The sequence below is a fragment of the Danio rerio genome, chromosome 13 (assembly GCF_049306965.1).
Source record: "Danio rerio strain Tuebingen ecotype United States chromosome 13, GRCz12tu, whole genome shotgun sequence".
Taxonomy (NCBI): Eukaryota; Metazoa; Chordata; class Actinopteri; order Cypriniformes; family Danionidae; genus Danio; species Danio rerio.
The window spans coordinates 29011814-29038910 of NC_133188.1; the positions used below are offsets into that span (position 1 = coordinate 29011814).

Sequence of the window (27097 nt, forward strand, 5' to 3'; positions counted from 1 at the left end):
TTAAAAATCAAGGCATGATCATATTTTATTTTGGTAACAAGCGTAATCTAGAGACCTTTGCCTTTCATATAAGCCATTTCTGATACCAAATGATCAACTACAAGTCAAGTTATTTTTTGTTGTTCCTAAAACTTGGATAGACAACAAGACTTTTGTCAGGTAGTGTATATGTTATCATATAAAATGAATGCATCCTTGATGAGCTCAAGAAAAGTCCTTTTTTTTCTGAGAAATCTTCTGAACCCATACTTTGAAGTATAAGAAGAATAAAACATCCTTATTTTACCCTGTGGGGAAAATCATAATTCATTACGCTTATTTTACCAAGCTCTTTAACCGGTAGAGACAGCAATATCTCCTGACTCCTGGCGTTGCTAGACATAAAGCTCTACTGGGGCACAGCACCCCCTCCAAAAAAAAAAAAAAAAATATATATATATATATATATATATATATATATATAAAAAAATTATAAATATAAAAAATTATATATACAAAAAATTATATATATTTATACATAAATAACAGTAATATTGTTAATATGCAATTATTATTCTAAATAAACAACAGGAATTAATCCTAAATGTAACTGGAAAACAATCTAATGACACAACTGGAGTTATGAGATAGTTTAAGAAATCTTTCGCATGAATATTAATTTCATTAGAATGAAATTCTATAGACCATTCATTCAAGTACAAAAAATATCCATCCTTTCCGCTTCATACAAAAAAATAAAAATAATAATCTATCAGAAGCCATCACCATCGTATTATTTATACTTTGTTTTGTCTACTTGCAAAACTCACTGCGTGCGACACCTCCAAATAAGACTGTTATGCTGGTTTCACAACGCAAGAGTGGCGCGGCTATTTTTTCGGCGTGCATGTTCACAACCGGACCGGGAGCAGAGCAGCTAAATACACTTGCATATAAAGTAAATCGTGTCTCAAAGCATTTATTGGTGCACTGGTGATTTTTACTGGGGGACGTGTCCCAGTAAATGGGGTCTAGCGATGCCCCTGCCTAAATCTAAAAATATAATTGTTTTGTACTGCTACAGATGACAAAAAGAGAAACAAAAAGTAAAAGCATACATTTCCAAATAGTGGAAATGGAGTGATTCAAAAATGTGGATCATGAAGTAAAACTTTCCCATGTTTCAAAACCAGTTAAGTAACTTCGTAATACAACAGTGTGTTTCTATGCATTACATTTAGCACTGCTGAGTGTCGAGACTGCTTGAATGACTCAATGCTATATCATGAGCACAAACCAGTTGCATCATCATTGCATGTCAGCGAGTTCAGAAATATAAAAGCTGAAAATAATGATATCTCTAGGCTCTCTTTCTTTCTTATGAAAAAACAAACATGCAAACCAAATTACAGCATTTAATATTTTATTCACCTGAACTGAGGAACGAAAAACAGATTATCAAAGAACGAATACATACACGAAAATCATAAAATCCACCTTCAGTAGTATAAACTTTATAAAAATACAAAAATCCACCACTGATGACATAAAAACAAACCTCTTAAGTGTATGTTGAATGAAGTACAAACAGAATGAGACACCGGTATGAATGAGACACATTTTTTTTTCAAAAACTCTCACTTTCGAGTTACCGAAGAAAACCTTGTTTGAAAAGTACATCTGAGAACCTTGGATATGGTTAAAATGACATAGCCATTACCCAGGGATAAACTCCCTGTTAGTTCCCATGCTAAGGAACACATTACCCTGCCATACATAAGCATTTGAGTCAATCCCAAACCTCTCCAGTATGACCATCAGACTGTTATATACATAAATGTTTCATAAAATCTCAAAGTTTAAGCAAACTTTGGCACCATGTTAAAGCCAACTCTTACCGCATTGACAGTTTTTTTTTTTTTTTTTTTTTTGTGGATCAGCACATTTTCTCTTGTCAGCAATCATTTCCATGATTTCTCATGGCATCTATAGGGTCAAATAGTGATGTACTGTAATCTCTTTTGATTGTCCTGTCTGTATATCGTCATCTATCAGTGCGGTGTGAATCAGCATTTACAGTAATCCCTACACAACAAACCCTCCAGATCTTTAATCAAAAATACATTCAGTGAACATAAACCGTGGCCTACGCTTAAAGACCGAGAAAAATCTTCAACTCTATTCGGGAAAGTGCCAGGTGTAATGCTCAAGATGGCTCTCCTGCCCCATATTTCCAGAAGGATACTGTATCTGCGAGACCCTCTGATTGGCGCCATTGGGGTCTATTTGTCTCATGTGTTCTGGAGTACTTCCATTGTTGCAGTTTAGGAGGGCTGTGAAGGACTGTACACAATCCGAGTTGACCAATGGAGCCATGTTGCTCAGCCCTTGAGGTTCCTGTTTCAACTGGATGCCTGGTTGATGATTACCCATGAGACTTTGCAAGATATCATCCTCTAAGCCGCTTGTAAACTGGTAGCCCGTTGCTAGTGACCCACTAGCGCCTGATGCTCCATTTTGTGTGTTTTGAGGCTGTTGGGAGCTGTAGTTATACCAGGCTCCTTCCTGTCCTTGTCTTTGTGGTGGCTGTTGGGATTGCTGAACCTGCTGGTTTAGTAGGTCCTGTCGAGGCTGGTTGCCGGTTGGTCCGTTGGGTTGAAGAATCTCCAGATCCATCGAGGTCAACAGAGGAAGGCTGTTTCCATTTTCCCCTGCACTTGGCATGTTGGGACTTGGGTTCACCTGCTGTAGACTTACAACATTATTGGGCACAGAAGTGTTGGTGACTTGACTGGTCCACTGGCTTAGAGCTCCTTGTGTCGTGGTTTCTGATGGATGTGGCATCATAGGGCAGGACCGAAGGCCTTTGTTATAATAGACTGGCTGATTTTGGCGGGCCACCCCTTGGTTTGGTGGGCGATAAAAATTTGGTGGCTCTGCAAGAAGATTTTGTCATGTTATATAGTGATATTGTTTGTATGAAGAGTGTGTGCAGTTATTTGGTAATGGCTGTTGTGTTGTCTCACCGGTTTTGATTCTCTGATTCATCAAGTTGGTTGAAGACACGGCTTTTGTTCTGTTCATGAAGCTCATGGCTTCCTGGGAGAAGCTTGGGAAGGAGGATTTCATCTGCATGTCGATTTTACGTTTCTTCTCACGACAGCCGTAGGGATCTAAAAAAGTACAAATGTTCAAGTATATTCAAACGGTTACACTTTAAAGATCATTTAACCTAAAAAAAAAAAAAAAAAAAAAAAAAATATATATATATATATATATATATATATATATATATATATATATATATATATATATATATATATATATATATATATATATATATATACACACATATTTCTCTAAAACTAATGGGATTCATGTATTTAAAATGTTTACAAATATATAATATTTGTGCATAAAAATACACTTTGTTTTGTAAGTATGGTAAAAACTACAAAAATTTTGTGATATTTATATTCATAATTTGAAATTTTATGTAAAAGGAAAAAATGACATGTATACTTAATAGTATTTATATTAAAGGTGACCTATTATGCTCTTTAAAAGAATTAAAATATGTTTCTGTTGTCCTTAGAGTGTGTAGGTAAAGTTTCAGCTCAAAATACCACACAAATAATTATTTAGAACTCGTTGAAACCGCCCCCTTTGATTCAAATTGGACCATTTTGGTGGTTGTGGCTTTAAATTCAAATGAGCTTGTAAAAGAGGGAGGAGCTATATATGCCTATGCGTCTGCATGGTGGCAGATTCAAAAATGAAGACTAATGTCCTATGCTAATAAGGGAGAGATTTTCACTAATGGGTGGGGATTTCCCCTTCTGATAACATGTACGAAGTGAGAATGTCAAACAAAGTGTTTCTGCTGACTGTTTTTATGAAGTGTGATTATATATTTAAAAAATAATAAATGTTACTATTAAAAGCTGGTCATATTCGCAGACTGTTGCTACAGTATTGTGTTTGAATCCCTAAAAAGTGATTTTTGCATAATAGGTCCCCTTTAAATTGTGTTTTTAGCAAATCTGATCATAAGAAGGATACATATTCCCGTTTACATACAGTATGGTGTTTTTTTTGGTTAACATAGTTGCTGTTCATTTTCACCTTTAAACTAAACATGATTTCAAACAAATCCCGTCTGGCAAGCACAATTAAACAACATGTCCTATAATGAAAAATAAAAAAATCCAGCAGTAGGCAGATGTACCAGTTGGTGGTATTTTTTTGGTTGTTCAAACCCATTACTCTCCAACAAGGATCCAATTAAAAGCATTTTGAAACACATCTATCTCTCGAAGTGGCCTGGTTTTTATGATTCAGTTGACAAAATAAGCATTTTAATACCACATCTAAAAGATTTTGACCATTTTTTACAATCAACTAGCATATTTGTATGTCTCTTATTAACATATTGGCTGTTTATTAGTACTTATAAAGTACATATTCTGCATAATCTTGTTCTACATTCCTAATACTACTAAATAAAAAAAAGTATTTAAAGTATATAGTTTATTACTACTGTATTATTAACTATTAATAAGCAGCACATTATTCGTTTGAGGTGTTAGTCATAGTTAATAATTTGTTAATAGCAAATATTGATAAGAACTATAAGAAAATGCGATCATGGCATTGTTTGAAATCACATTTCTATGAAGCATGTGTTTTTAAACTTCATTTCATCACTTATTTGCCATTGTAAAATTGTGACATCTTATTTGTCATGAAGCAAAAGCAAACAATCCAATAAATAATAAGTGTAAAAAATATTCTTCTTATTATTATTTACCTTTGTCATCAGGCAGGTATCTGAACTCCATGGGCTCACTGACCTCCTGGTCTGTGGGTCGGCGCAGCTGCATGCGCACAGTGACCGGAGCAGTGATGCTGGTGTCACAGTAAGCAGGGGTCTTGAACACTATGGCCACTTGTCTGTGCACATCTGCCTGAGAGAAAGAGCCTTTGGCCTCCCAGGTCTGAGTGAAGAACCGCACCTCGATGTCATCTAGAGTAAGATCATGTGATGGTGTGAGGAATGGGTTAAATGAAAAAAATGGCATGAAAAAAAAACTAAGAATGAAAATGAAGTTAATTTTGAATAAATGGAAATGAAATGACTGGTCAATTCTGAAATCAACAAACAAAAGAGTAGACTAACAGAGGAACTAAAATAAAATAAAATATTAAATGAATCATGATCAATTTGAAAAATGAACATATAAGATTGAATTATTAAATGGCAAATGATTTATCATTAATTGTCTTTTATTAAGGGTGTAATAAGTAATTTTGGATGAAATATCATGTAAAATATATTAAAAACATGTAAAATAATTGGTCACACTTTATTTTGATGGTCCATTTGTTAAATTTAAGTTACATGCCAACTAATTCTCATTTGGTTATAAGTATACTGTTAGGTTGGGGTTAGGGTTAGTGTAAGTTGACATGTACTTGCAAAGTTTCTTTTAGTCAGTTAAATGTCTGTTTAAAAAAAAAAAACTTAAATGATGAGTATGAAAAATGAACATATGAGATATAAATATTAAATAATTAATCAAATTGAAAATCATTTTTCATTCATTGACTTTTATTAAGAGTGCAATAAGCAATTTTAGATAGAATATAATGTAGGAAAATATATTAAAACAATAAAATCACAAACAAATAAATAAACGAAAAAAATTAATAAATAAATGATGAAAATGAACATATGAGATTGGATTATAAAATATTTAATCAAAATGAAAATTATTTTTTATTCATTGTCTTTTACTAAGCATGCAAAAAGCAATTTTGGATGGAATATCATGTAAAAATATAAATCAATATATAAAATAATATAAAGTAATAATAAAATAAATAGATAAAAATAAATGATGAATATGAAAAATGAACATATGAGATTAAATTATTAAAAAGTTAATCAAAATGAAAATATTTTTTTATTCATTGGCCTTTATTGAGGTTGCAATAAGCGATTTTGGATGGAATATCATGTAATATATATATATAGATAGATATATAAATATAATAAAATTTATTTAAAAATTATGAACATGAAAAATTAACATATGAGAAAGAATTATTAAATTATGAGTTAAATTGAAAATAATTTTCATTCATTGTCTTTTACAAAGGGTGCAATAAGCAATTTTGGATGGAATATCATGTAAAAATACATTCCACACCCTTTTCTGTGTCAGATCTAGACTTTGTGAACCCCCAAAAAACTCAAGTGGCTGATTTTTATTTTTGCAGCCACTCAGATTTTGTAGTGTCTTTTGAGTGTTTGAGTTTGTGGACCTACTTTTCAGTGAGATGTTGTACAGAATGTACAAACAAGGTTGTTCTTAAACAAGTAATACCAAAATGACTGAAATGCCTTCAAGCGCCTCAAGTTACTCCAAAGACTTAAAAGCGTACCTTTCTGCACTTTATCGCAGAGCAGGAAAATCTCATCGCCTCCCTTTACACTGCCGCTATTCTTGTTCACCCGGCAGATCCGCAGTTCGGCTGTGTTCGGGGCCCCTGAAAAACAGCACAAGCCAATCAGATTGAAGATTAGAAAGTCTTAAGCAACTTGAAACACAGACAAAATGCGCCTGAGGAAATAATCGCTCGCATTCTTTGACTTTATCAGAGTATCTGCAGGCACGCTTGCAAACATTGTGTCCTTACACTGAAAAAGCAGTCAAACCTGTCATGATTTAGACAGTGAGGGTGAAGATGTTTACTTCCTCTTTTCTAGGTTAAACGAGATTATTAGTTTAAAATTTGGAGCGTCTGCATGTTTTCAAGCTCATGTTTTTACTGCAGTGTCTTTAGAAATGAATGAGAATCAGCCTTTATGTGTGGATGAAAGATTTTATGACCTTAGTTTTTTTTACTTCTTTAGCATCGCAAAACCGCACAAAAACTCTGTGAATGCACTGCTGTTGTGCTGAACACCACCGTCACGTGAGGAAGTGTTGAAATGGACCATATTTACTTCCTGTAGTGTGGGATGTGGCCACTGTCAGCTCTGTCACACAGCAGTGCATTGCCACAAAAGATCTTCCTGCTCTCTGCTATGCTAGTAGTGACATTCTGTATGTTTGCGTTGGGAATTGGGATCTGTATGATTTATATGTCTATAAAATGGCACAGAAAACTTTTAGCTTGTAGTAAATTGTCACTTAGCTTTAAAGTTACTAAAATAACTACGATTATAATACAACAAAATATGTTTTTGGACAAATAAGTCAATTAAAAGCAACATAAAAACACAACAAGACAAACATGAGTAAGATATATTAAATAGTTACTTTAATGTAATGATATTCCTTTATAGTACCTATATTTTAATATATGGAGAGTAATTTGTTGTCATTTTTCTCCCACAGTAAATTATAGTACTTCATGCAAAATACAGTTAAAATTGTAATTAATATTGTAAATACAGTGAACTTTTAAATACAGTGAAATAATGTTCAAATATTCTCCAAGTGATTTACTTCTGGATTAAATCCTGTTTCTTTTAGTTTGGCTTGAAAAAAAAGTAAAGAAAACAAATTTGCTGTTATAAATTGGCTACTCATGTGGCTACTTAACCTGCCTAGTTAACCTAGTTAAGCTTTCTAATTGTACCTAAAGCTGAATACTCGTGTTACCCACTAGTCCTACCCATAGACTGTAAAATATATGGACGTAGTATCCGTGACATCACCTATAGGTTTCTAAAGAGCGCAAAAGAAGCCACAAGTAGGCGCGGCCACCCGTCGCCATTTTGTTCGCGCGTCATCACACCCACGGCGGGATACCAAACAAGGGCAAAGAGGCGGAGAGTGAGCGGAGCTACAGACACGTGCTGGCATTTTGCTTGGACCTGGCTCAGACACACTTTACTTTGGGAGAACGCCTAATACTTTATCACCTGTGACTCGTTTGTATTATGACCACTTGTGCTTGGTTGTACACTATATCAATAAAGTGTTTAGTCTTTTAAAAACACTGCTGTAATACATTGAGCCACTAAGTATTGTTCTTATGACGTTTTTCAACAGGTGGAAAACGCGAATTACTTCCAAACACTTCAGATATAGTCTGTGTTAGTTAATGTAAGACTATTGATGAAATCCAGCATAACACTGTATGACAATGCTTCAGATGACCGTTCTAGAGCCTACAGATAATCAATCCGTCAGATTCTGGAGTCCATTACAGCTCTTAATATAAATATAAACGATAAATGATCTTAAAACAAATACATCTATAGAGATGGTATATAAGTATATAACTTTACTCACATAGGAAATGGAGGCCACGTGAATAGTTTGTGAGCACAATTAAGTGCACTCAGCATGCCATGCCATCTAATAATTGTAGGAAACAAGTCCAAAAGGCAGTTGACTGTGTAAAGCCACATAAAACAACACAGAAATATGATAAATATGCCGAGATCAGTGGCTAATCTGCAGGATTCAGCTGAGGTGACGTGACGGCGAGCAACAAGACCTAGCTGTCACTCAAGTGGCCACTCCCTTAATTATGCAAACTTAATATAACTTAATATAAAGGAAACGGATGAGTTATAAAAAAAATTCACCCCCCCCCCCACAGTTGTCATGAAGGGTAATATTAGCTGTTTTAACCAAAATCTTTTTTTGTACCAGGCTGTAAACACTTTTTTTTCTGCTGTAAAGTTGGCCATTCTAAAAGTGGGCTCAATTGAAATTTGCTCTATTTTGGAGCCAGGAGCGGCCAGGACTAGCGGAATTTCGGATGAATTGCAGTTTTAGTTACTTCCGTATTTGCTTCCTGAGGGAGAGCGGGAGGTTGCCGCTTGGTCCTACCGCACCCAATCCGGTCTGAGCTGGCATCGAACTGGCGTTTTTTTGTTTACCTGCATGGCATTTTGCTAGCTGGTCTCTGTTACACTCACCCCTCTAAACTTCATTCCCAACCCGGAAGAGCCCCCACGTGTAACCCACAGGTCCTAATGTACCCAACCAGGTCTGAGCTGGGATCGAACCAGTGATTCATTGTATTGGAGTCGGTTGTTCTAACAAGGAGGCTAAAGGCCATGGCCTCTAGAGTCTTTCACTAGAGCACCTTTTGAGGTCAGAGGAGGGAGGTTTACCTGCATAGCATTACGCTAGCTGATCTCTGTTACACTAACCCACCTAAACCTCACTCCCATCCCGGACGAGCCCCCACATTTAACCCACTGGTCCTACTGCACCCAACCCAGTCTAAGTTGGGATCCAACCGGCGATTCTTTGTATGGGAGTTGGTTGCTCTAACATCTGTCACAGTAGCATCTTGCAAAATAATAAAAATGTCATAAGTTTTAAAAAATAAGTTCTTAAAATATTATATTTAAAATAAAAAGGGTTTAAAAAAAAAAGCTTCTCTCGGTTAAACATCACTTAAGAAATATTTTTAAATAATACAGCTTTAAAGGAGGGCTAGTAATATGGTCTTTAACTGTACATGCATATTCACACTGAAAAAAAGCTTTACTGAACTTAACTTTACTAAAAAATATTTTAAAATGAACATTAATATTGCAGTACAGTAAAATACTGTATTACATTTTTTAAAAATTGTATTCAAACAAACCAACATAATAAATCTAATGCAAAAAGCGCCAAATACATACCCAGATTCTAGCCACAAATTTTAAAAAAGTAAGTGCGCCATGCCTTTTTGGAGGAGGGGCATTTCAGAGCATTTGATTGGTCAGAAGAGCTAATCATGAAATTCATTGATTCTTATTGGCAGAGGTGAAATGCTGCAAGTTTTGAATGCTAATATCTTCTAAATCCAAATTGTCTTATTGTATTGGAGCACACTAGCTTAAGGAAAACATTGAGACAATCCTAATGATACAAACACTCAGAAAAATGTGATTTTGATCCTTAATACTGTGTGCCAACTCACTGTTGTCATAGATGGGGTTGGAAACGATGGGAGGCAGCATGGTGCTGTACATCCCGCTCTCATCCTGCAGGTAAATCTGGAAGCACAGACGCACCACATTCAGATCATACTCTTCAGTCTGTAGCAGCTGCTCACGGGGAACTGTGGACACACACACACAATAAAAAAAAATAAAAAAACATATTAGACACAATAAGAATCTTGGATGTCACCTGTGTGTCAAAACACAGAAAGCCAGTCATGTGAATGAGCTGAATGAGGAGGAAAGAGGAAGAGGGAGAAGAACACGAAACAGATACAAGAATGAAAACTAATTCAGTTTGTTCAAAAATAGCTGACATGCTTGAACAACTTTTGTTTATAACATGACTTCGATTTCATGTAGATAACGCATACTTAACATAGTCATTGACACAATGTAAAATGTAACAGATCTATAATTAAATCCAGAATCAAACAAAATGACGGTGCTCTTTGGACAAGGGAAACATAAAGAAACACACAGTACAAGGCACTAAAAAAAATAAACTACGTCAACTACTTTAAGAGTGCCTTAGACTTATGATTCTTTATTTAAAATTTAATGTTTATAATATATGAAATACGTAAACTTATACTTTTCTACTTTAATACAATGATATTTAATGATAATGATATTCAGCTGCAACCCATCACTGGGAAATATGCATATTCAATTTATGCAAATGAAATACATATCAATTTATATGTTATGGTACTTTTTATGGTTATTAAAAATACTTAAATCGTCAAGTTTATTTATTGTGGTGCCTTTTTGGTAGGGCTGCACACAATATTAAATGAGCATCGATATTGCAATGTGATCACTCGCAATAGTCACATTGCGAGCATACGCAATGTTGAATTTGTATTACAATTCTTCATTTGCATGCATTTGTGATGCCTGTTATTGTATATTGATCTTAAAAGCATTCAGGCATAATACATTGAATAATTACTTTAACAACAATTAATTTTATTGAATTACTGTTATTTTTATCATTCAGTTACTGTACTTAAACACTGTTAGACTCGGAAAATGATAAACCACTTTTTCAATTGTATCTTTTTCTTTATTATATTAATAGTTTGTTATGCAAGAAAATACAACACATGCAAATACAGAAATGCACTACAAATAGCACAGACTATATTGAAAATGTGTTGGGGGACCTCAAAAATTGTATAGATTGCTTATTAAATTTTATTATTGGTGAATATTTTATTATTATATTTTATTTAGATAACATTATAACTTCTTTCGAAATAGAGATATTCAAGTTATCTGGTGAAATTGTATTTATATTGCAATGTATTCACCTTATTCTTCGCCGACGAGCAGGCGCAGCCATTTGAATATTTTTGGCTCGAGACTTCCGGTCTCATTCACTTCCATTCATTTTTAGACATTAAAGCTGCTCGTTTTGCTGTTTGATGTTGCAAACTGATATTTTCTTATTATATTATTCTACTTGGCCTGTATAGTCATGCAAACATTTGTTTGTGAAGCAAGTAGTTTGACCGTTTTCCGTTTATTATTCCTAGTCATTTCTCCCATAGGCAACTGAATCGGAAGTTCTAAAACAATTGCGAAAACAGGCGCACTTCCGCATTTTAGAATAAGGTCAATATGGCAAAATTTTTAAAAAATATATCATAATGCTAGATTTTTCCTATATCGTACAGCCCTAATTATTGTCTGATAACAAAAATATTAAATATTAAATATTAAAGAACATGTTCTAAAGTTTTTAAAGTCATATATTCATGTAAAATTGTAATAAAACCACAAATAAATAAGTTTATGGTATTGTATGTATTGTGATGACAATATGTCACCGACTGTGTACTATGGGATAAAACACAATGTGTCCACTTGTGGTTCTATTTTGAGGAAATACTGTCTGTAGATACACTGTAAAAAATCTGTTAATTGACAGGTTTCATATTTCATGATTTACATTTTTTTTGTGGTTATTTACGGTTGTGAATTGTATTATGGGGTGTTGATCTCTGCTCTGTCGACTTTTGATGATGCACAATCAACAGTACATTTCATTGAAATGACTATTACTAAAGTTTTAGTGCTTCGAATCAATATCTTGTGTAATAATTAAGTCTGTAAAATGCGCTGGCAGTTTATTACCAGGCTTTTTTTTTAATCATAATTTGAAACACCAAACCAGACAATATATCACATCATAACATCAAAGGTTGTTCAAAAGAAAAGATTAAGGCCCCACAATGCAAATATTAATAATAATAATAATAATAATAATAATAATAATAATAATAATAATATAAATAAATAAAAACAGGAATCACAAAATACGGAAATTGGTTAATCTACTGTTTTTTTAGTGTATTGTGCTGTCCTAAAACAACAACAGTGTAATTTAACAAAATAAATAAATAAATAAATAAATAAATAAATAAATAAATAAATGAATAAATAAATAAATAAATAAATAAATAAATGTCATTTAGAAATAAGTTGTTTATCTATTCATCTTTATATTTTGTGCACTATTGTACACTGAAAAACTGATGTCGGCAAAATTGCAAACAATTTATGTGCTGAATTTAAACAAACAAATTAAATTTTGTAATGTTTAACTTAATTTGTTTGTTTAAATTCAACCCAAATTATTTGTTTACAACCACTTAACTAAAAAAAAAAAAAGTAAATCCTAGGAATCATCTTTGAATAGGTTTTTTTCAATACACACATGTATAATAAACATTACACATGTTTAATAGGGCAGGCCTCCATATTTATTAGCAAGTTAAGATAAAGTGAGCATAGGAAAGCCGTCTGCACGTATTCTGTTGCAGCTAGAAAAGCCACTGACACCAACCTACAGACGCCCACACGGGTTTCTCCACCCAGTGTTACTCTCAGGAGTCTGTGTGTGTGTGTGTCCCGCCCACAGTAATGACGAACACGGCTCTGAGGTCACAGCAGGTGGAAACAAACACCCAAACACTCTGACGATAAGAGACACCTCCACGCTGACTAGTGCTGCCAACATACTCTAATTTATAACCATGATATGATATAGTAAAAATATCCATAGCTGATACCATCATCTATTTTTTATTTTGTAGCAGACGTAACAAGATCGTATTGAACTACACAACTCAAAAAAGGGCAATTTGTTCATCCGGAAATTGTGAATCCACAGGTCCTGAGAGAAATGGCACACTATAACCTTCAAGAAAACCACAATTGTGGCCACTTTTTAGTAGATGAAGGTTGCCTCTGGATTAATGCTCATCTGACGTTATGGATATATTAAACACCTCTACTATTAAAATAATAGCAGTCACTTTAACTATCTGTCACTATGTTTTTTGGAATGATTTAAAACAAGATGTTATGTTCCATGTTAGTTTTGTTTATTTACTTCCCTCATCCTCCTCTCAACGCTTCTCACTATACTTTTATGTTTCTTATTGGTTCAGTTAACTGTCTATCACCGTTATGACGATCTAAGTTCCACCAATCCCCAGAAGAGCCGCAAGGATTTAAAGCTCTGACATATCAGTATGTGGTGTGCACTTTGCCTCAGCGTACCCTTGTGCTCCACGCTTTCATGTTTTTGGCATGCTTAGGATATTTGGTAATTTTTTTATGTAAGTTTTACTGTGGTAATTCGAGTTCACTTGTTAAACTTCGTTGGCTTTGAGTAAATAAAGCATTTAGCATTTAGTTTTTGTGTGATTCTAAATTGAGCCTTATGATATTCTTGATAGGGTTGTTGTTAGTTTAGCTTGTTTTTGTTAGATTAGCTTGCGTGTTTTGCCGTGTAATTTTAAGTTTCGTAGTTTAGTTAGTTTAGTTCAGGTGTCGTGTGCTGTGCACTGAAGATATCGGTTTTATTTTCATTGTTTATTTTTATCGCCTATAGTTTAGACTTTAGACTTAAGGATTGTTTTGTTTGGTTAATTTCTTTGATTTGGCTTACACTCATTGTTATCGTTTTAAGAGAACATTGTAAATGTTTATTTTTTCCCAGTTATTATTGTTAAATCTTTTGCTTACACCATTGAGTAAAACGCTTAAATTCAGAATCGATTCCTGCCTCATTCGTGATTTGTCGCACACATTACATCCGTCTCACCTAAATGTTACAGCATCCCTTTTAAACATCACAAACACATAATACAAGAGAATGAGTTTTACTTGACACTAAAAACTAAACATTAACATTTGTAATCAGTCTTTTTTTATTTGAATTTAAAAACATGCTTATTAGTTTATTTTTCCACATATTTCAATAATTGCCAATATTCTATTTTTACAGTCAAGAAATTGCAAACAAATTTAAGAGAAAGATAGATGTATTTAGCAAAAATCAAATAGTGTTTTGTTTTTCTGTAAGTAAATGTTATACAATCAGTTTACGATTTTGTTTATTGCTTATGTAATCTGCAACACTTGAGAAGTCATGCCTACAAAGCTCTTTCGAATTAAATTGAATTGAGAGAGAGATTCTAGATCAGTAGTGTCCAAAGGCCGGTGTCCTGCAGAGTTAAGCAACTGGTTTAGTTTAGCAACTAGTTTAGTTTATTTTACCAATTTCCTTCAACAAACCTGCCTAGAAGTTTTTCTATACCAAGAATAGCTTGATAAGCTGGTTCAGGTGTGTTAAATTGGCGTTGGAACTGAAATTTGCAGGACACCGCCTCTCCAGGAGTTTGGACACCCCTGTTCTAGATTGTTCTAGATTAATCCAAAAATATTGATTGTTAAATATACTGTTTATTATTATTGTAGTGTTGTATTTATTATTATTTTATCACTGCTACTATCTCATTTGTGTTTATATATATTATTAATGTAAATATTACAAAAGCTTGACCTATACATTTGTAAAGAGAGAGAGAGAGAGAGAGAGAGAGAGAGAGGGAAAGAGAGAGAGAGAGAGAGAAGTGAAGTGAAAGAGGAAGAGACTTAAATTAGATATACATTTTAAAAAAAGATAATCTGCCATGCTGATAAATGAAAAAAACGTGCAGATATAATTATGGATAATTATGAGAATCAGCATGGCCAATGCAATAATTTACACTCTATTTGTATTTTATTGAACATTGTCAAGTTATTTACCATTTTATAAAACCCATGCATATATATATATATATATATATATATATATATATATATATATATATATATATATATATATATATATATATATATATATATATATATATATATACATAAACACACACACACACAGATGCCCAAACTTCCAAACTATATCAATGCGAGATTTTATTAGTCATTTTAGTATTAAAAAAAGCATCAGACGAGCCCATATCATTTAACTTCACTCCACTTGGTAGCCAAATTGACATTTTAGCTGGCCTCAATAAGAAATTTAGTATAAGATGATGTTCTCTTCTACTTTAATTTAAGAGAGAAATAGGTATCAATGTGGAAAAGTGGTATCATTTCAAATCCCAGTATGTGCAGGCCAGAAGCCCAGGAGGGTTAAGAAGAGAGCTGGAGATGAGCTGAGGAGAACAGCAGACTGATGTTCAAGCAGGAACAGAGAGAGAGAGCGAGAGAAGAGGTGGGTGGAGATGAGTGGGTGGGAGATAGCGAGAGTCTCATCCAGCAGCTCATGCTTATTTGTCTATGTGTGTGTGTGTGTGTGCGTGCGTGTGTGTGTGTGTGTGTGTGTCAGCCACAGCGAGTGGACAGCGGCAGCAGGGGTAATGATGATAGCGTAGGCTATATACCACAGGGTGAGATACAGAGAGAAAAGAGAAGATTCTCCATTCTGTGGGCACAACACCATCATTTCGTCACCTTGAACCCACCACCTGTGAATTTTACACCATACGCTGGGCTTAACACACGCTCAACTCATCATGGCAAATCCTCATATCTGCCATCTCACAGATAGCACACATGAGGGTTTACTTTAGACACTGACATATATAATGTGACACCAATGACTTCATATTTAAACTGTAATATGTGAATATTGTCCACTTTAAACTGCAGGTCAGATATTGAAAAGCAAATAAGAGAATTGTGTGAAAGAGAGGAAATGTAATGAAATTCACATTTCGATGGGATTTCAACTTGAAATGCTTAGAATTATGTAACAGTATAAAGAAGATTTGACATGGATGACGCATACAGATCATATGTAAAAATATATATTATATTATAATATCTATTGAAACAAAATATAATAAATATTATTTGTAACGTACAATAAATAATAAATGTTTATTAATTTTGTAATTCATTTGTATTTTAATTACATAATTTATGTAACATATGAAGTTTAGTGCTACATGAAAACATTTTATTAAATTTAAATTATATTTAAATAATATTTCAATTAAATTTCTATTATATTATATTACATTATATTATATTATCTATTTATACAAATAATAATATTATTATTTTAAATATTTGCAATATAATATAAAAAATAAATAATGTTTATTAATTTAATTAAGTTGTATTTTATATAATGATATATCATTTATTTAGCATATAGTGTAATTGCTACAAGATTTAAAAATATATACATTTAATAAATTATATTTTAAATGAAACCTTTTAATTAAATCCTAATGGAAGTGATATACCTTATCTTATATATTGGTACAAAAGATAATACATATTATTAGTAATGGACTATAAATAATAAAATGTTTATTGATTTTTAAATTCATTTGTATTATAATTACATAATTTATTTAACAAAGTTTTTTGCTACATGAAAACATTTTATTATATTTAACAATTATATAAATAATTATATTTCTATTCTATTATATTCATACAAATAATAATATTATTTTAAATACTAGTAATATAATATAAATAATAAATAATGCTTAATAATTTTCATTAAATTGTATTTTATATAATAAAATTTATTTAACATGTAAAGTGTAATTACTACAATAATTTTTGATTATATATAATAAATGATATTTTACACGAAAAATTTGAATTATATGCTAATGAAAACAAATAAAATAACAAATTTTATTATATGCGTCATATTAGAAAGACAAAAGTAGTCAACATACTTCATTGTTTTTTTTTTTTGATGCGAAGTAAAAATATTTAATCAAATGTCAAATCGAAAAAGAAACAATTGCATCATTGATCAAAATTACTGTTATGACTTTGATGTTAGTGAAAGCAGCACTAACAACAAAACCATTTACATTTATTGTCAACAAAGGACAGCATGATTTGTACTTGTTTATGCGTCATTGTGAAATCATTGTGGGATAACGTCAGTGCAAATGAGATCATCCCTTCGATGCATCAATAATCAAATTCAAAAGTAATATCAATACTAATCTCACTACTACAGCCTGCATGACTACTCTAACTATTTTCAGGGGCCTGTCAGTATTATGAAGCCAAAGATAGAGATGTTTGTTCCCTCTTCAGAGCAGAAGTGAGAGCAGCACAACAAACACAGGGAAGCAAAAGCGCAGATCAGTTCACAAACTGACTTTCCCACTGTTCACGAACCATAGTCTGTGACGAGCAGTTGGAACATTTTCAAAACTTCTCAAATGAAGTTTGGCTAGACAGGATTATTACACTACGTAATGTATCTATATCAACTCCTCGCTGAATCATTTTACATATACAACATTAAATCAAGGCCATAGAATGTTCACAATTTTGCTAAACTTCAACTCTAAATCTGATCTAAACCATGGCAAATGTCATGCGGCAAATTCTGATAAAGTCAGTTATACACCGTATATATTAAGGAAATGTAGACATCTAGGATTTTTACAGTTTTTACCATTAAAATCCAACCATTTATTGTTTAAATAACTAAACGTGATAAAAGGCTTGACATCGCTTCTCAAATTTAATTTACTTGATGTCAGGATCAAAAATTATTCCAAAACTCCAAAAGGAAGATTCATTAATAAAAGATTTAATGTTCTTGCAGCAAGGGAACAATACAGAAGGAACGCAAGAGGTTCCATTCTGGTTGCTCAAAGGGCAGTCCTTTGAGTCCAGTTTATATACAATAATATAAACAGATGATGATGCATTGTCTATAATCATTGGTCTAAACAGTGTGTTTGGTAGAATCCTATTGATCATATAATGAAATCATTGTCAGCACAATATTCCTGCAACTGGCACATTCCAACTATTCAACTGATTGAAACTACAGTTGAGCATTTGATTATATCAAGAAGCACACACATTTAGCATTAATGTTGGGTTCCTTTAAAAGTATACAAATATAAAAAGAATATAAATAGAATATATGGAAATGAATCAAATTAATTTATCTAACACTTGATTTGCGTTAACATGTTTAATACCTGTATGTATATTATGTCATGTGTATTTTTTTACGCAAAACAGCACAAGAAATGCTGCAGATATTGCCGCACTTTTTAAATTTAAAAAGTTTTAAAAAATTAAATCATTTTTGCCATGATATACGCACACACTTTTATTTATTACCTTTTAGTTTATATGCTTAAAATAGCAAATGTTTGTCTCGTCACATAACATGAAGTGTAAAGAAATTTTACGAATCTACGAAGTGAACTTTCACAAACTAATTTCAAGAGGAGCACGTGATATGATTGATCACTGCTGGTCTCTCTTCTGTAATCATTAGTAGGCCAGTCGGATTAATCCAAGCCCGTCTAGCATTACTCCCTTATCTTCATTTTTTGAAGAATCCCCCCATCCACCCCAACTCCCCCTTATGCTGCCGTCACACTAGAGTTTTTGCATGTGAAATTCTGTCGTATAGCGCTGCGAAAAGGGGCGGGATTAAACGAGATGATTAGACATTTAAAAAAGCGACTGTTTGGTCCATGTTTTAAATTTCCTTCCAGTGGTCATGTTTTGATCTTTGTTTGGTCTCATGCTGTCATGTGATGCAATTTTGCAGGTCAGAGTTCACCAAGCTTGAACTTTCCAACGCAATGAACTGCGAAACTTTTCGCACAAGCTTGCGATTCAGGTCTGACGCATTTGCATACGTATGAATCTATGTCAATAGGGAGAAAATTGCTGTGTGACTACAGCTTTAATCTTTACCAGGGGGAGCTCTCGAGAACTACCGAATCTCGTACCCCCTTACATGCTCATTATCCAGGCGGGAGCTCTGGGCTCAATTATCTCCGAGCTCAGGGTTCTCTCCTAGGACAGTATGCCAAATCTGCTATTATTATTAAGCAAGAAATTTGAGTAAAGATGTTGAGTATTTTATGACTTGCTGTTGGTTAATTAACGAAAAAATGACCATGATTTTGATGGTAAAAGGTGTAAAAATGCTAGAGTAAACCTGTTTAACAGTACAGTTCCTTAATATATACGGTGAATACTTGTAAATTACAATTCACTTTTTTTGTTAGTTTATTGACATTACTATGGTTCCTTTGTCACGATCACCAGCGATCCAGCCTGTGCAGGTCGCCAGAGAACTACAAATCTTCCAGCAAAAAAACAACAAGATCCAGTCAAGTACCACTCACAAACCTGGCCTAGATCCTGTCTGATTGCAAACACTCACAGCTGAAGCTGCTCATGAACTGATTACAAGGACTATAAAGACAGCACGTACACACACATTGTTGCTGAGTCTTGTTGAACAGTTTTGTGAACATTACAACGTGTTTTCCTTGCCTTGTCTGTTAGTTTAAATTGCCTGCCTGTACTGTTTGCCCGTGTTGACCGTCGATTGCCTGACTGTTCTTTATAAACCTGCATTTGGATCCGCACCTCCCTTGTCAGCATTACTTTACATCCTTTTAGTTTTAAGGTTCTTTATAGTAGTTTTATATTGCATCTCATGTTGACAAATAATGTTTATTGCATTATTTTAGTGCAGTGGTAGTTTACCGTTTCCCTTCTTGTCTTAGATTTTTCACTGATTAAACATCTTGACAAGTGCTAAATTAAAAGCAAAACCATAACTATAAACTTTAAACGTTCACTTTTAAATATAAACTTTAAAACTTAATTATTATTTTATGGAATAGTTTCATATATTTTCTTTACTTTAATTTAATTTACTTTATACAAACCCTCATGAACAAAAACTGTGCATGTTTGCTGTAATTTTGTGTAGCTTTACAAGCAGTGACAAAGCACAAATACTGTCTAAATTAATCACACCGTTATAGACTAAATATCATAAAAACGTCGCTGGTGGCACCAAGGGAAAATTACCCAGCAAAGCGTTCACCCTGTAATTTTCCTCCCACACAATAGTTTGCATGGAATTCCTGAAGTATTTGTCTGTTTGCATATGAGGTAGAATAAGCCAAAGTTAACCGTTTCACAAAAACGTATAGTTTACAGTTCCTCTTGACATTCCTGCCTCACTAAATGAATTCCCCCTGATCTTAAGCCACTCAATACTGCAGTCAGTTGTGCAACATCTTCACTAAATAAAGAGAAGTGATTCTTTTTCCTCTGCTCTAACTGCACTGTCAGATGATAACTTGTGTCATTTAGTATTGATGGCAGAAAAGAGAGAAATGTGAAAGCATTTGTGATTTGAACATAGTGATGTTGGTTGCCATCATCAATAGAGAATGTCTGATAACGAGAGTAAAAGTGAAAACAAGTAGGAGAAAAATAATGATAAGAGAGAGAGAGAGAGAGAGAGTGAAACCCCCCCCCCCCCCCCAAAGAGAATCTGCAGATGTTTTCAGTGCTAAAATTCAGTGTAAATACAATGATTGCATTATATTTTTCGTGCAATAGAATGTGTCATGTTATATAAATGAAAAAATGTACAAAAGCACGCACATCACTGTAACTGGGTGCTCAGCCAAACGTGCAATATATATATATATATTTAAAAAAGGCGGCAAGACTAAAGCTGTTGTATTCTGTTTAGTTTTCTTTATTTTTTTATTTAATATTATGGTTTGTTTCTGTACTTTCGTTTTGAATATCCAAGTTGTATAATTTATGGATGTGTATTTTCTATTTTTGTTGTTGTGGGATAATATGTGAGATCATGTGATCTGGAAGTGTACAAAAAGGAGCATCTTATTGTGATGAACACTGTCTGATGAAGAGCCGTGTGCTCGAAACGTTACATGCCTTGTATCAGCCTTTTTAATTTAATAAATTGGCATTTTTGGAGCTTTGGTGTTGCCGCCTTTTTGAAAATGTCATATAAATGATCACACATTTTTATCATGATTTACTATATCACTAAAATGTGATATAGTGTAACAACAGTTTACAGTTGCAATCAGAATTATTAAACACCCTGAATTATTAGCCCCGTTTATTTTTTCCCCAATTTCTGTTTGACGGTGGAATGATTTTTTCAACACATTTCTAAACATAATGGTTTTAATAACTCATTTCTAATAACGGATTTATTTTATCTTTGTCATAATGACGGTACATAATATTTTACTAGATATTTTTCAAGACACTTCTATACAGCTTAAAGGGACATTTAAAGGCTTTTACTAGGTTAATTAGGTTAACTAGGCAGGTTAAGGTAATTATAAAGTATAACAATGGTTCTGTAGACTATCAAAAAATATATAGCTTAAAGGGGCTAATAAAAACTGTTTTTATTCTAGCCGAAATAAAACAAATAAGACTTTCTCCAGAAGAAAAAATATTATCAGACATACTGTGAAAATTTCATTGCTTTGTTAAACATCATTTAAAAAATATAAAAAAATAAAAAAATAAAAAATTCAAAGGGGGGCTAATAACTCTGATTGCAACTGTATGAACCAAAAACTCTCATCAGACATATTTAGAATATGAGTAATTTAGAGACATGTTTTGGATGCATTTACACTTGTGCATTTTCATTTTGAGATGAAAACACTCCTCATCCTTGTATTTTTATCACATTCTAGAAAAGGATCTCCAGCCACATTGTACAGGCTATAATGCATGATACAACATGTAACATATAACATGTTTTCAAACACCCCATTGTCACAACTTGAAGATGCTGGAGTAGTGTGCACCCCAGAAGTAACCATAACAAAAGTGTATTCGCATTAAAATAAAAACGTAAAATCGCACCTAAAATATAAACCTTGTGCTGTTCTACAATGCAGCTCCGAAAACACAAATTAATTTTAAACCTTACACCTTTAACACCAATGGTTTCAAACTCAATTCCTGGAGGGCCGCAGCTCTGCATAGTTTAGCTCCAACCACCTCCAACTCACACCTGCTCAATAGTCTCTAGTAGTCTTGAACACCTTGATTAGTTGGATCAGCTGTGTTTGATTAGATTTGGAGCAAAACTGTGCAGAGCTGCAACTCTCCAGGAATCGAGTTTGAGACCTATGCTGTGAGATGATGACGTCTGCTGCTTCAGAAGCTTTAATAGACAAATTAAAATCAAAGAAAAACAGCATTTGCAATATGGGAATATTTTGGTTTCAAAGTCACAGACACCGAACAAAAACAGGTCATTTTTAAGAGCTGTCGCAGAATTGTTGCCACGAATTACAGACTATTGAGCTGAAGCATGAATTAAATTCAAATCAGCTTAAGATTAAATTTAATCATAAATCAACTCGCAAAAACATTATCTGTCAAAAAATAAATAAACAATAAATTGCTATTAGATATTTTCCCCTAATCGCACAGCTCTACTGCAAAGTATAGTATTGTACCTTGTCAACATTTTAGGTACTAATATTTACTTTTGTACAACAATTACGGACCCTTTTCGGTACAAAAAAGTACCTTTTGAAAATATAAATTTCCTTATTTATAAGGAACTCCAGATGAAATCATTTGCATTTATTTAAAGCATAAATAGTAGGTTTTCAATAATTTCCCTCTAAATCAGATCAACTTTGTATGTACTACTTTTTCGGGCAGATTCTGTTTAGGCCAGGAAAGGAAAAAGCAGTGTTGAATCTCACCATTGAAGGGGTTGATTCCTCGTGTCACCCTCTGCATGATGGCATCCTTCACTTCTCTTCTCCGCACACACTGGATGCCCAGATTCTGAAAACTGTTTAAAGAAAAAGAAACAAATAAAAGAATCTGTTAACGTATGCATTCTGATTTTGCACCTCCAGCTTTGTTTAGTACTTTATACTGTCCGACTTGAATGACTAATCCCAAAAACTAAAGCTAACAGGGAGAGTGAGGTTAGAATTAACCATACAGACAAATCAAGGGCAAGCTGGAGCTCTCATTTTGCATACCGGGGAATCCCCTGCATGGCTCCCTATTCTAAAACAACATGCTTCTTTAACATAAAAAAAAAAGTAGAAGAATGGACAGCCCTTCGGAAGAGAAATGTGGTCGTGTGTGGGCTGAGTAAAGGGAAAAGCACACAGGAATGACTTGGATGTGGGGCACAGCAACGTTTCGTTTCATTAAGAGGAAAATGGTAACAGGACCAAACAGGATTACAGCAAAATTTAAAGATAATGAAGATTTTTTCTTCTTCTCGTGAGTGACAGTGTTCAGATTTTAAAAGATTGAACTTACGCAATGGCCCTTCGTTCAGGTCCAAACTCTGCCTCGTAATATCCATCCTTGCAGTCTTTTCCCACTAGGTCATGGGGATGGGGTTTGTAAGGTTCACTTTTGGTCACCAAAGTAACACGCACTTTTCCTTTGCCAGTGACATTAAGAATCTAAAAGGAAAAAGAGATGCATTTATAAGAGAAAGGTACCAAGAAATAATGTTCATTCAGAAATACCTAAAAATGTCAAGTATCACTTTGAATAACACATAATAATGTAATGGCATTTTTTGTGTGAAGTGTTCTTCAATAATCTTTAATAGTGTAACATCTTCCTTAATCCTTCCATAGTGCTTCTGTTTTTTTTCAGGGACTGTTTTGTTTTCTTCAAGGTTTTTGATATTAAATCATGCTTTAATAATACTTCAGATTATACATAGTGTGTGCATTAGCTATTATTAGGTCCACACAGAATCTACGAGCAGAAATCTACAGATTTTTAGCCCATTGAGTCTATGTATTTGCTTGTGTAAATGTGTGCACATTTATATTTTTTCAAATTTTTAATCCATTTCATTAATATTATTGTGATATAGTAATATTAAAATTTTCATATGATTCATTTACAATACAATTTGTAAAAGTAATATTTTTAGTAGATCTATATGAAAGAATTGCTTTGTTTACCAATTAAGTGGATCTAATTGGATTTGCACTGTTAACGTTAAATAAAGTTAAAAAGGTATTGTTTTTTATTTCATATATGTTGTTTTTAGTTATGATGATACTCTTAAAATAATTCCACATAAATCCGCAGATTTTCTCCATAGAAAAAAAATGATAGACAGATCTTAGATCTTAGATCTGAACAAGAATGACAGCTAAAACTGTATAAATCCTAAATGCTTTTAAGCACAAGCTTCATTTTTTGTCTCTTTTTTTTTTCTAAGAAACTTGTAAAAGATTTGGCAGATTATTGCTGAAGTAAAAAACTGTTTATTCTTATTTTTGTTATGAAAAATACATTTTACACCAAACAATGTGTGCTTCAAATCTGAAGTATAAATGTATAAAATGTTCCCACAAGATGAAATTGGTTTCCCATTCATTTCCTTGTGGCCATTTCTGACCTCTAACAACACAAGTGCATCATTTAACATTCCTGAATCATTTTTATACATTCGTCCATGACCGAAGAGCCAAAACATTTACCAAGTAGACACAGTTTCTTTCTCTTTATCCAAAGGCCTATAATAGATTTTATTTATCTATTAGTAAATACCTGAATGCTTGGGTAGGTTCTGTTATTGTCAGAGCTTCTTTCTCCTGGTATGCTGCCCGCAGAACGACCTTCGCATTTATATCTGAAACGCATGCCTCTCTGTTTGGGCTGCTCGAAAATCTGAACACATGGCTCTCCCACTGCACAAAAAAAAAAAAAAAAAAACAGGTCAAATTATTCCGTCAGTTCATTTTAACATTTTTAACACATTTAAAATTCTCAAATGAGTCTTATTAATCATTAAAACGCCAAAAGCGAAGATACATGGGCACCAAACACCTGCAACAAGCCACTTCTTGCATCTTTCACAGAACCTGACCATAACCTGACCACAAACAACGCAGCCTGCCAGTAAATAATTTCCCGCTCTCTGCACCTGTCAGCAGCACACACTGTTTACGAGCTCATCCAGGTGCCTTTACATACCATCATAACTTTTCTTCAAACACCTGCACACACAGCTGCATTTGTCATGCGATATTAGTGGTTGTTTATAACACATGAACACTGTCAAATATTGAGGGGAAAATTTGAAATCTATGATAATGACGCATGAAACAGATCCAGTGTTTGATTCCGTGTGTAGTGCACAGATGTCACTCACTCTTGCCTGCACAACAGATCTGTCACTTACAGGAAGTCATATATTTATCAAATAAAAGAGGAAGTAGAGTAAGAAAATTTGAGCATTACATCGGTTTTACTAAGGCGACTGGGTGACGTTGGAAGATATCTGATGGGTGATCAGTCAGAGTTTATGACCAACCCTAAACTTAATTGTAAATATGTTACTGGTTCACACTGTATATATAGAGATTGATATGAGTACTTACTTAGATGGGGATCCCTGTGCATTGAGAGGGATTGCACTGTATAAGAAAGAAAGACAAAGATCAAATCAATCAAGAAGAATGTCACCTATAGTACAATGCATTGTATATTGTGGAAGAATCACTAAACATGCAGATGAGAATAAGAGAGAGGAACAGCTTTTTCAAAGTTCCTCATTTTTATTTCCTGGTGTTACTTTGTGCCTCACGTATTCATGTATTGAGAACTCATTTGATTTGTTTGGTTTATACACTGATTATATTCAGTTTAGATGATTAACACATTTGTTTCAAGGTAATATGAATAATAATCAATTTGTTATGAAGGAGATGTATGTAATTTTACATTTACACAAATGTAAAGCTTATATAACCAACAAATATATATATTTAACAATAGAATCTGATTTATAAAGGGTGTGTAAAAACTTTAAAGATACAGAACACAGTGAAGATTTACAAACTCCAGACAACATATATAAAAGCATTCATAATAACTGACGGATTTCATATATCACATTTACAAATTGGTAGTCTATATTAAAGATTTAATTGTCTGTCTAAACTTTTTAAGAACCTCCGTTGTGTTCTGATTCGACTCACGGTATGAATGGGTCGCATGATTCAATTAAACCCAGTAAAGAGTAAGAAAAGTAACGTACAAAGACATGATGAATTGATTAACTGTATAAATACTCGTACTCACCATCCATAACACCAGTGTCGTAGGTTTGTTATACGTCCGAACTCCAAGAGCTGAACAGATATTCAGAAACACTTCTACTACATAGACTACTAGTACTGGGAATTCCCCTCTATATACAATATCAGCAGACACGCCCCACATGGCAAGCCGTCGCTACATTTAAAGGAACCTTACTACCTCAGCTTTGGGTTTTGCTGTTCATTAGATGCTCGTACATATAACATTGCTAAATCCTTGTTAAAGCAAATCCAGTAGTGATGAATAATTAAACTTTAGACTACTACTCACAAATTGAACTACTTTGTTTTATATTTGTAATAACACAATGAAATTGCTGCTCATTTTAAACTGCATTTTTACTTAAATGTCTTAGTTATGCCTACTCAAGCAGTTTCAGTTCTATTTCTTTCTATTTATAAGATACTTTTTGGGTGAAGTTGATACTTGCTAAGTGAAAAACAAATGACTGAACTATAAAGTAGCATTTTTGAATAATCTGTTACACTTTTTTTTTTTTAGATCTTTCATTAAGTAATATTAATGTAATGTATAGGGTGTGGTTTAACGACACAGTAGGTAGTGCTGTCGCCTCACAGCAAGAAGGTTGCTGGTTCGTGTCTCGGCTGGGTCAGTTGGCATTTCTGTGTGGAGTTTGCATGTTCTCCCTGCGTTCCCATGGTTTTCCTCCGGGTGCTCTGGTTTCTCCCACAGCCCAAGGACATGCGTACAGGTGAATTGGGTAGGCTAAATTATCCGTAGTGAATGAGTGTATGGATGTTTTCCAGAGATTGGTTGCAGCTGGAAGGGCATTCGCTGTGTAAAAAAAGCATATGCTGGATAAGTTGGCGGTTCATTCCACAATGGCGA

At 33.5% G+C, this 27097-nt stretch overlaps 2 protein-coding genes across 2 annotated transcripts in view; both read right to left on the reverse strand.

Moving 5' to 3' along the window:
* pdlim1 (PDZ and LIM domain 1 (elfin)) overlaps positions 1 to 27097 on the reverse strand; it is a 534563-nt gene that overhangs the window by 30813 nt on the left and 476653 nt on the right. The window lies entirely within an intron of this gene.
* rel (v-rel avian reticuloendotheliosis viral oncogene homolog) lies at positions 1912 to 26311 on the reverse strand. Its single transcript, NM_001001841.3, has 10 exons — positions 26231 to 26311; positions 25528 to 25563; positions 24695 to 24834; positions 23435 to 23583; positions 22858 to 22949; positions 9925 to 10065; positions 6427 to 6531; positions 4790 to 5005; positions 3006 to 3152; positions 1912 to 2915 (listed from the first exon to the last, which is right to left on the reverse strand). Exons 1-10 carry the CDS (start codon positions 26235 to 26237, stop codon positions 2158 to 2160), a joined length of 1791 nt encoding a protein of 596 aa, NP_001001841.2. The 5' UTR covers positions 26238 to 26311; the 3' UTR covers positions 1912 to 2157.

Bases quoted from the DNA above. Each gene is read 5' to 3' on its own strand.
- rel (NM_001001841.3), bottom strand. The intron at 22,950-23,434 runs GTAAGTTCAATC...TTCTTTAAACAG, and splicing joins CCTGAACGAAGGGCCATTGC to TTTTCAGAATCTGGGCATCC. The intron at 10,066-22,857 runs GTGAGATTCAAC...GTGTGTCCACAG, and splicing joins AGGAATCAACCCCTTCAATG to TTCCCCGTGAGCAGCTGCTA.